This window comes from Mchenga conophoros, linkage group LG9 (assembly GCF_057382185.1).
Source record: "Mchenga conophoros isolate Kocher_MC1m ecotype Shallow Benthic linkage group LG9, M_conophoros_male_GT1.1, whole genome shotgun sequence".
Lineage (NCBI taxonomy): Eukaryota > Metazoa > Chordata > Actinopteri > Cichliformes > Cichlidae > Mchenga > Mchenga conophoros.
Window position 1 is genome coordinate 2,180,892 of NC_140534.1, and position 12,052 is coordinate 2,192,943.

Genomic DNA, 12,052 nt, shown 5'->3' on the forward strand with positions numbered 1-12,052 from the left:
ACCCTTTCAGGCTCTGGATGTTTCAGGTCCAGATCATTGTTTGGAAAGCTGTTTGGTTGCGGCTTTAGGCAGCTCACAGTCTTCTGAATCTGGCTGGTCTCAGTCTTCGTGTGTAACAGATAGAGAATGAAGACAAAAGAACAGTAATCTGACAGTTACTAAAAATGCATCACTCAAGAGGATGAATAGACCATTTCACTATCGGCAAATAGCGTAAGGTACACATCGTGCATGAGAAACATTCATTAAAATCTGTCCTAGGTCAATGTTACCTCTTCAAAATCTTGCACTGAAGAAGAATGCATGGCTTCTGAGCCTTGCTGAGGCATTTCTTCATCAAGATCCTGCAACAAAGAAAAGATGGCACAAAGATTAGACCAAGTGCTCTTCTTGCAACTGTACTGGGCAGTCCTGTGCTTCTGTCTTTAATTTGCATGTGTGTGTGTGTGTGTGTGTGGGGGGGGGGGGGGGGCTTTCCACTCAAGAAATGTTTTCTTCTGAAAAAAATACTGGCTACAATAATTAACAACTGATTCCTTTGCAATCATCCATCCTCTTCCACTTATCCTTATCAGGATTGTGGGGTAGCAGTTTTGGGGCCTATACCAGCTACCATAGGGCAGTACAACCTGGACAGATCGCCAGTCTAACATGGAAGGACAAGCATTTGCATTCACACCAAAGGGCAGTTTTGAATCACCAGTTAACCTAACCCCATAAGCTACATCTTTGGACTGTGGGAAGAAGCCAGAGTACACAGCCAGAGAGAGCCCATGCATTACAGCAGTAAAAAGTGCCTAAAACAAGTTAAGAAGTTGTATAGTACTATCTATCTTAATGTTCAAGCCTGAGTTTCAAAAAATTTCAACATAGAAACAAAGCACATGCAGTCAGCTCTGCATGCTGTAGGTCAAACTGTCAAGACATACGAGAAGACCCCTCCTAAAACCAGAGTGATGTCACCATGAAGCAAACTTTGACGGAGTCCCCCAATAACAGTGTAGTCCTCCTAAGTCACATTTGGGTGGTTAACACACACACACACACTCAGATGTTATCCAGACTTGCACTTTGAAACAATGAAAAGGACCTACAAGCCACGGTCCATGTAAATCACATCACACCCAGGTGACTGCCAAACACACACACACACAGCATCCATAAAGAATGATGATAGATTAAATTATTAGTTCATTAAGTGGTACACTGGATTATATTTACCCTTTCAGGCTCTGGATGTTTCAGGTCCAGATCATTGTTTGGAAAGCTGTTTGGTTGCGGCTTTAGGCAGCTCACAGTCTTCTGAATCTGGCTGGTCTCAGTCTTCGTGTGTAACAGATAGAGAATGAAGACAAAAGAACAGTAATCTGACAGTTACTAAAAATGCATCACTCAAGAGGATGAATAGACCATTTCACTATCGGCAAATAGCGTAAGGTACACATCGTGCATGAGAAACATTCATTAAAATCTGTCCTAGGTCAATGTTACCTCTTCAAAATCTTGCACTGAAGAAGAATGCATGGCTTCTGAGCCTTGCTGAGGCATTTCTTCATCAAGATCCTGCAACAAAGAAAAGATGGCACAAAGATTAGACCAAGTGCTCTTCTTGCAACTGTACTGGGCAGTCCTGTGCTTCTGTCTTTAATTTGCATGTGTGTGTGTGTGTGTGTGTGTGTGGGGGGGGGGGGGCTTTCCACTCAAGAAATGTTTTCTTCTGAAAAAAATACTGGCTACAATAATTAACAACTGATTCCTTTGCAATCATCCATCCTCTTCCACTTATCCTTATCAGGATTGTGGGGTAGCAGTTTTGGGGCCTATACCAGCTACCATAGGGCAGTACAACCTGGACAGATCGCCAGTCTAACATGGAAGGACAAGCATTTGCATTCACACCAAAGGGCAGTTTTGAATCACCAGTTAACCTAACCCCATAAGCTACATCTTTGGACTGTGGGAAGAAGCCAGAGTACACAGCCAGAGAGAGCCCATGCATTACAGCAGTAAAAAGTGCCTAAAACAAGTTAAGAAGTTGTATAGTACTATCTATCTTAATGTTCAAGCCTGAGTTTCAAAAAATTTCAACATAGAAACAAAGCACATGCAGTCAGCTCTGCATGCTGTAGGTCAAACTGTCAAGACATACGAGAAGACCCCTCCTAAAACCAGAGTGATGTCACCATGAAGCAAACTTTGACGGAGTCCCCCAATAACAGTGTGGTCCTCCTAAGTCACATTTGGGTGGTTAACACACACACACACACACACACACACACACTCAGATGTTATCCAGACTTGCACTTTGAAACAATGAAAAGGACCTACAAGCCACGGTCCATGTAAATCACATCACACCCAGGTGACTGCCAAACACACACACACACAGCATCCATAAAGAATGATGATAGATTAAATTATTAGTTCATTAATTGGTACACTGGATTATATTTACCCTTTCAGGCTCTGGATGTTTCAGGTCCAGATCATTGTTTGGAAAGCTGTTTGGTTGCGGCTTTAGGCAGCTCACAGTCTTCTGAATCTGGCTGGTCTCAGTCTTCGTGTGTAACAGATAGAGAATGAAGACAAAAGAACAGTAATCTGACAGTTACTAAAAATGCATCACTCAAGAGGATGAATAGACCATTTCACTATCGGCAAATAGCGTAAGGTACACATCGTGCATGAGAAACATTCATTAAAATCTGTCCTAGGTCAATGTTACCTCTTCAAAATCTTGCACTGAAGAAGAATGCATGGCTTCTGAGCCTTGCTGAGGCATTTCTTCATCAAGATCCTGCAACAAAGAAAAGATGGCACAAAGATTAGACCAAGTGCTCTTCTTGCAACTGTACTGGGCAGGCCTGTGCTTCTGTCTTTAATTTGCATGTGTGTGTGTGTGTGTGTGTGTGGGGGGGGGGGGGGGGGGCTTTCCACTCAAGAAATGTTTTCTTCTGAAAAAAATACTGGCTACAATAGTTAACAACTGATTCCTTTGCAATCATCCATCCTCTTCCACTTATCCTTATCAGGATTGTGGGGTAGCAGTTTTGGGGCCTATACCAGCTACCATAGGGCAGTACAACCTGGACAGATCACCAGTCTAACATGGAAGGACAAGCATTTGCATTCACACCAAAGGGCAGTTTTGAATCACCAGTTAACCTAACCCCATAAGCTACATCTTTGGACTGTGGGAAGAAGCCAGAGTACACAGCGAGAGAGCCCATGCACTACCAGCAGTAAAAAGTGCCTAAAACAAGTTAAGAAGTTGTATAGTACTATCTATCTTAATGTTCAAGCCTGAGTTTCAAAAAATTTCAACATAGAAACAAAGCACATGCAGTCAGTTCTGCATGCTGTAGGTCAAACTGTCAAGAAATACGAGAAGACCCCTCCTAAAACCAGAGTGATGTCACCATGAAGCAAACTTTGACGGAGTCTCCCAATAACAGTGTGGTCCTCCTAAGTCACATTTGGGTGGTTAACACACACACACACACTCAGATGTTATCCAGACTTGCACTTTGAAACAATGAAAAGGACCTACAAGCCACAGTCCATGTAAATCACATCACACCCAGGTGACTGCCAAACACAAACACACACACAGCATCCATAAAGAATGATGATAGATTAAATTATTAGTTCATTAAGTGGTACACTGGATTATATTTACCCTTTCAGGCTCTGGATGTTTCAGGTCCAGATCATTGTTTGGAAAGCTGTTTGGTTGCGGCTTTAGGCAGCTCACAGTCTTCTGAATCTGGCTGGTCTCAGTCTTCGTGTGTAACAGATAGAGAATGAAGACAAAAGAACAGTAATCTGACAGTTACTAAAAATGCATCACTCAAGAGGATGAATAGACCATTTCACTATCGGCAAATAGCGTAAGGTACACATCGTGCATGAGAAACATTCATTAAAATCTGTCCTAGGTCAATGTTACCTCTTCAAAATCTTGCACTGAAGAAGAATGCATGGCTTCTGAGCCTTGCTGAGGCATTTCTTCATCAAGATCCTGCAACAAAGAAAAGATGGCACAAAGATTAGACCAAGTGCTCTTCTTGCAACTGTACTGGGCAGTCCTGTGCTTCTGTCTTTAATTTGCATGTGTGTGTGTGTGTGTGTGTGTGTGTGTGTGGGGGGGGGGGGGGGGGGGGCTTTCCACTCAAGAAATGTTTTCTTCTGAAAAAAATACTGGCTACAATAATTAACAACTGATTCCTTTGCAATCATCCATCCTCTTCCACTTATCCTTATCAGGATTGTGGGGTAGCAGTTTTGGGGCCTATACCAGCTACCATAGGGCAGTACAACCTGGACAGATCGCCAGTCTAACATGGAAGGACAAGCATTTGCATTCACACCAAAGGGCAGTTTTGAATCACCAGTTAACCTAACCCCATAAGCTACATCTTTGGACTGTGGGAAGAAGCCAGAGTACACAGCCAGAGAGAGCCCATGCATTACAGCAGTAAAAAGTGCCTAAAACAAGTTAAGAAGTTGTATAGTACTATCTATCTTAATGTTCAAGCCTGAGTTTCAAAAAATTTCAACATAGAAACAAAGCACATGCAGTCAGCTCTGCATGCTGTAGGTCAAACTGTCAAGACATACGAGAAGACCCCTCCTAAAACCAGAGTGATGTCACCATGAAGCAAACTTTGACGGAGTCCCCCAATAACAGTGTGGTCCTCCTAAGTCACATTTGGGTGGTTAACACACACACACACACACTCAGATGTTATCCAGACTTGCACTTTGAAACAATGAAAAGGACCTACAAGCCACGGTCCATGTAAATCACATCACACCCAGGTGACTGCCAAACACACACACACACAGCATCCATAAAGAATGATGATAGATTAAATTATTAGTTCATTAAGTGGTACACTGGATTATATTTACCCTTTCAGGCTCTGGATGTTTCAGGTCCAGATCATTGTTTGGAAAGCTGTTTGGTTGCGGCTTTAGGCAGCTCACAGTCTTCTGAATCTGGCTGGTCTCAGTCTTCGTGTGTAACAGATAGAGAATGAAGACAAAAGAACAGTAATCTGACAGTTACTAAAAATGCATCACTCAAGAGGATGAATAGACCATTTCACTATCGGCAAATAGCGTAAGGTACACATCGTGCATGAGAAACATTCATTAAAATCTGTCCTAGGTCAATGTTACCTCTTCAAAATCTTGCACTGAAGAAGAATGCATGGCTTCTGAGCCTTGCTGAGGCATTTCTTCATCAAGATCCTGCAACAAAGAAAAGATGGCACAAAGATTAGACCAAGTGCTCTTCTTGCAACTGTACTGGGCAGTCCTGTGCTTCTGTCTTTAATTTGCATGTGTGTGTGTGTGTGTGTGTGGGGGGGGCTTTCCACTCAAGAAATGTTTTCTTCTGAAAAAAATACTGGCTACAATAATTAACAACTGATTCCTTTGCAATCATCCATCCTCTTCCACTTATCCTTATCAGGATTGTGGGGTAGCAGTTTTGGGGCCTATACCAGCTACCATAGGGCAGTACAACCTGGACAGATCGCCAGTCTAACATGGAAGGACAAGCATTTGCATTCACACCAAAGGGCAGTTTTGAATCACCAGTTAACCTAACCCCATAAGCTACATCTTTGGACTGTGGGAAGAAGCCAGAGTACACAGCCAGAGAGAGCCCATGCATTACAGCAGTAAAAAGTGCCTAAAACAAGTTAAGAAGTTGTATAGTACTATCTATCTTAATGTTCAAGCCTGAGTTTCAAAAAATTTCAACATAGAAACAAAGCACATGCAGTCAGCTCTGCATGCTGTAGGTCAAACTGTCAAGACATACGAGAAGACCCCTCCTAAAACCAGAGTGATGTCACCATGAAGCAAACTTTGACGGAGTCCCCCAATAACAGTGTGGTCCTCCTAAGTCACATTTGGGTGGTTAACACACACACACACACACACACACACACTCAGATGTTATCCAGACTTGCACTTTGAAACAATGAAAAGGACCTACAAGCCACGGTCCATGTAAATCACATCACACCCAGGTGACTGCCAAACACACACACACACAGCATCCATAAAGAATGATGATAGATTAAATTATTAGTTCATTAAGTGGTACACTGGATTATATTTACCCTTTCAGGCTCTGGATGTTTCAGGTCCAGATCATTGTTTGGAAAGCTGTTTGGTTGCGGCTTTAGGCAGCTCACAGTCTTCTGAATCTGGCTGGTCTCAGTCTTCGTGTGTAACAGATAGAGAATGAATATACAGTGCATTTTTGAAGAGGCTTTTGAAACATTAAATAAACTGTATGAGAAAGATAAGTTTCAAGCTATTGTCTTTAAAATATTCACTGTCATGTATAGAGAATTTAAGGCCCTATGATTAAGAGACAAATAGTCAGTGTGATTTCTTTATTTTTTAAGCCATTGCTAAAGGAGTAAAACAATCACCTGTAGCAGCAACGAACTGTCACTAGGGCCCATTTATCTTCAAGGGACAAAATTTAAAATGAATCTAACTAAAGAGGCTACACAGCAAAATCTCCAGTGTTAAATTAACACTAGAGAGTGTCTATATGGGTCCACACAACACTGTTGAGTGTTGAATTAACACTTTTGACAGTGTTATATGTTTAAAAGTAACCTAGTCAGTTTTGAAGATTAACAAAGACTAACACTGAGCAGTGCTGATTTTCTAACACTGGAATATTTCTAACATTTTGAGTTATTTTCCAGTGTTAGAAAATCAGCACTGCTCAGTGTTAGCCATTGTTAATCTTCAAAACTGACTAGGTTACTTTTAAACATATAACACTGTCAAAAGTGTTAATTTAACACTCAACAGTGTTGTATTTAACACTCAGAGGTGTGGACCCTTATAGACACTCTCCAGTGTTAATTTAACACTGGAGATTTTGCTGTGTAGAATCACATTAAACATCAATCACTGTTAAAATTTAGAAACCGAAAGCCATTTTTTATTTCTGCATACCTGCTGATATTTTTTTAGTGCTTTTAGAGGGCTTTGATGTGGCAGCCATCACAATTGCCTGTTTTCCATTAGTACCTACCCCTGTTTTTCCAGTAGGTTATAGTACCATGTAGTTTTTCAGTAACTACTGCACCAAGGTTTCAAGTGATCCAAAGTGATCAGAAAATTTGACATAGACTGAATGCCACCAGGTGGCTGGTCAATGGTGTCACTCGATAAGTTATGAGTGCGCCTCCTTCGTGAAAATCCAAGCCATCATTTTTGAAACTCTGAAATGTTTGAAATAGCGACCAAAATTAACAGCGTGATCCCTGAATTGAACACTAAAGTATAGACTGAGCAGCAGGCATTTTGTCACCTTGACGTCCATGCTTGCTGTGGCATTTATATCACTGGATGCTCGGCTGCATTGCTATAGTTACCCCAGGCACAGTAGGTGATACTCAATTTCAGTGAAAAACTAGATGCCCTAAGTCACGTTAAGCCAATTTGAGTAGGTACAAATGTAAAAATGGCTTAGGGTATGCAATTTATCAGTTCCAAAAAGTACAATTGTAGAAATACCTTGCATCTCCAGAGCCAATCCGAGTCACCATAATTATAGTCTATTTCTTCGCCTGGACTTATGTCTCTGCTTGCAAATAAGCATAGATGGGGCTTTCCATTGATATTTAATATTTTCATCTTAGCACTTGGACTGATGTGGTTGTCGTTGACAAGTCTGCCTAATGACCCATCTTCTTGAGATGCATCCACACTGTGGGGTTAGGCAAAAAAGTATTAGCTTAACTAGTTAGTTAGGAAGCTTTTTTTTTCATAAATCAAAAGCAATGTGTCATTTAATCTTAATCAAACTACACTGATATAATACGCACCACCAGAGTTTTCCATCAAACTTGAATTCAAACATGAACACCTTCAGGCTGTCATGATAAACTCTGTGTCTCCGCTCACATTCTTCTTTTGTTATGAGTTTACCTCTGTATTCCAAAAGAAAGTCTCCTTTTTGGAATGGAACAGTCGTGAAAATGCCCCGACCTGAATTGCAGAGGCATACCAAGTGAGTGACAAAAGACAAAGTGACAAACTCCAAATCTAATCCAAACTAAAGACCAACTTACCTTTGAAGGCATTTATGTAGTGGATATCAAGTCCCAGTTTGTCCCTTCCAGCAGAAACATGACAGACTGCATCCTCCCGTGGAGGAATGCGTCTCCTTCGCATGTTCTCCTGTACGATTGGCTGTATTACCAAAGCATATAAAGTATTACGATTATCGTCATCATTGTCATCATCATCAGTAGTAGCAGAACTAGCAGTAGTGTAGTTTACAGCATAAACACAGCTGACTTATTCATAGTGCTAATTTATGCCTTCTTTTAAAATGTTAAAGGCCTAGTACTCAAAATGGCGACATGTGACATTTCTGTAATGGCGACTGCAGAGAGTGATACAAGTACTGAGAAAGCTTAGGCATCAAAACTGTAAGAAGTTTTTTCTTCAGGCATATAAATAAATACACGACTAAATACACTTATACCCTTGCTTTTATTTTAGGGCTGTCAGCAGAATGACAGACATTGGACAAACTGCCCGAAATTAGCTAACAGCGACATCAGGGATTTTGACTCAGACTGCGCTGGTTTAATTGTTAATCGCGTTAGTCGCGATGTCGGCATTAACACGTTTAAGCCACAATAATGCTTTAACACCGAGTAAATCCTAACACGGGTTAGCCCGCTTTATCGCGTTGACGCGGTTAGTCGTCAGCCCTATTTTATTTACTCAATGACAAACGCTGGGGCCGTTTTACTTCTTCAAAGACTCACTAACAGTCCATAAAGCATAAATTAAACCAGTTTAATATAGGCCTGTGCACCTATAATTTCATATAGTATTAAAGTCATGGTGCATTTTACATTAAAAAAGGCTTACCTTTGTGTTTTTAATCCGTCTTCGTATTGCCGTCGACATACACTTGTTAAAGGGCACGCGCGCGAAAGTTGTGGCGCCGTTTCCTGTAGGTACCGCCTATATATATAGCCTACCAATCACAATGACTTCCGGCCGTGTGTATTGAAAATGTGTATTAAATTGCAGTACCTACACACATCCACTCTAACTCGAAACGTCGCTGTGCAATACACTGGAATACACAAAAATCAGGTGAGGGGTATAGGTGGACTTTTAAGAAAATCAGAAAATCTTTTAATTATAGTTTAATAAATGAATTTACACTACAGTTTAAGCAAATACAGGTCAAAAGATAAATAATGACCTCATAAGAAGTAGAAAAAATTATTATTTAGACACTTAAAAATGCATTTACAAGTCATGTTTTAGGGGGACACATGAATACACAGCAAAAAGTCGAAATGTCCCCGGAGCCCAGGTACAGCGCAGGTCAAATGTCAATCCATACCACATAGACGCACTCACACACACACACACACACACACACACACACACACACACACACACACACACACACACACACACACACGCCAAGTAACCATTCATTTTACAGTGGTCTAAAGAGCTTGGAAAGAAAAGCATCTGGACTTCTTTGAAGACATTTCACCTCTCATCCAAAGGGCTTCTTCAGTTCTAGGGTCAAATGGTGGAGAATCCCAGATTTAAGCCATGTGGGAGTATCCCCCGGAGAGAGAGACAATGGACTCCCTGATGATCCTCTACATAATCACACGAGGCAAGATGTGAAAACAGGTGTAGGTCACAATCAGCCAAGGTTTTGGGTGAGTTCACTGTGAAACCTAGCCCACCTATCCCATGGAGCCACCTCCACAGTATTCTAATTTTTTGAAATCCTGTTTTGGTGGGTTTCATGAGCTGGAAGCCCAAATTTTGTACAAATAAGAAACCAAGTACTTGAAATCATTTAAGTTGTGGGCCCTGAATCTATAATCTACAGAAGTTTATTTATTTCCACAATTCCATTCAGAACATTAAACCTTTCCATGGCATTCTAATTTTTTTGGAAAGGGTCTGTATATTGCTGTTGTGAATTTAATAGGTCCTTAGTGTCTCTAAATAAATAAGGACTGTATGCAAAGATTCTACATATTTAAGTATTCTCATTGAGATATTTTTCTTCTTTACTAAACACAAAAACTGACAAAATCTTTTTCCACTTTCCAGGAATGAAATATTATCTATAAATGCCAAAATCTTTCTTTCAAGCTTTTTTATTTGTTTTTATTTCTGGTTTAACAAAAGAAAAAAAAAAGGAAAAAAAAATCACAGCATGTACCCAAGCGTCCTCTTTTTTCCAAGTCACACCCAAGTGCACTGACAGCTAACATGGAGACACGAAGAGACAGTTAAGTTGGATCAAATTAGTGAGCCAGTAAGCAGATGTGTGGTTGACTACCCTCTCAGCAATGGGTAGAGGTAGTCGCTGACACTTTGGTCTCCCAATTAGGTGTATTTAGAAGAGTAAACATGCAACTGGAGAGATAATGAGCCCACCACGGTTCTCTTTTCTGACCCGTCTCACTCTCCAAAAAGGAGAATGAATCAGTCTAATTTGGCAGTTAAATAAATATGAACTGCTGAAGTGTGACAGTACAGCCCGTGTGAACAGGCCAGGTCCTGTTATTGTTGTTTGGATGATTTTTCCCCTACGTTGTCTGCTTAATGTTGCATTCAAATAATTGTGTGGAATGTTTGACAGCAATAACAATGACTAACACGCATTTGAACTTGCTTAAATCCACATGAAGTCGAGCATTTTTCTGAAAGATTTGGTTGCTCACCAGCTATTGTCCACATGAATAGCTGAAGACTTAAAACTGCTTTATCGAGCATTGAAATGTCTGTTGAAACAGTGCTGTTGACTTTAACAATGTTTCTTTGTTCAAACAAAGTGCTGACCTTAAAATGTATTTAAAAAACATTCATTATATTCCTATGAAAGAACCATTTTTATAACATGCAAACTGCACTTAAGGCAAAATACACTGAAACAATGAACATGTTGGATTTAACGAATTCAATAGTAGACTTTGTTTCCAGACAGTTGCTTTGGCTGTAACTCAAACAGCTGAGTTACATTCACACAACTTATTCATATTCAATAAACCTGAGCATTGTGTTGATAAAATGTGACTGAAACATTAATGAAATAATTTGAGCGCTTGGAATATTTTAACCTTTCACAATTTTTTGACTTTATTCCAACACTATTCAAAAATGTCTACCCCAATAATACTTTGTCACTTAAATACTACATGCTATCTTCATACGACATGTTGGTATTATATTCTAGTACTAAATAAATAATTATCCAATAGAGGCCTTATAACAGATTATATTAGCCGTGTCCAAATTCATAGGTTGCATCCTCCTGAGGACCCGGCCTTTGCGGTCTACGTGAGCCGGGTCCTCCGAAGTACGCCGGAAGTGCGAGGCTGTGAAATTGGACGATCTAGCATTCTCGGTGGAGTTTAATAAACTCTGCCATCTGCTCCTTGCTATCTAAAATATAACAGGACTCTGGAGTAAACTCTCGACCATCTCACACTTCTGTTTAATAAGTTTTCTGTTTGATGTTTATTCAGCTGTTTGAAAACTTTAATCTCAGCCAAACCGATTTACTCACGAACAAATAAAACACTGAAAAGCCAATAAGTAACATTTTAAGTTATCTAAGTGACTTATATATCATGCTTAACCTGAGTAGCGAAAGACCGCGGGGGGGTTTGAAAACAATGTGCTGGGAGTTTGCTGTTCTCACCGGCTCTAGTGACCTTTGACCTCCTGGTCAGCTATCGAGTTGGTGGGTAACAGACGCCTCCGAAAACATATGAACACTTTTGCAAATATTGTGATGTCTTGATAAACCGAGCAGATATTTGAAGTTTACACAGCTACATTCTTACCTGAAAATATGTTAAAGGTTAGTTTTAATATTAATCTTTCTGGGTCACAAAAGAAAGCAGCTGCTGCCATTGTTGGAAACTGGAATTGGCCGAGCTATAAATTCTGGGATAGGTTGGGCCACGAAGGATACACCCGACCCATCCTTCAAATCTGA

At 40.4% G+C, this 12,052-nt stretch overlaps 1 protein-coding gene across 1 annotated transcript; it reads right to left on the minus strand.

Moving 5' to 3' along the window:
* Nucleotides 1-7,195: 7,195 nt before the first annotated feature.
* Nucleotides 7,196-9,467, minus strand: LOC146566594 (histone-lysine N-methyltransferase set-1-like). Its single transcript, XM_085285885.1, has 4 exons — nucleotides 8,932-9,467; nucleotides 8,118-8,238; nucleotides 7,872-8,034; nucleotides 7,196-7,753 (listed from the first exon to the last, which is right to left on the minus strand). Exons 1-4 carry the CDS (start codon nucleotides 8,968-8,970, stop codon nucleotides 7,513-7,515), a joined length of 564 nt encoding a protein of 187 aa, XP_085142011.1. The 5' UTR covers nucleotides 8,971-9,467; the 3' UTR covers nucleotides 7,196-7,512.
* Between the last annotated feature and the right edge of the window lie 2,585 nt (nucleotides 9,468-12,052).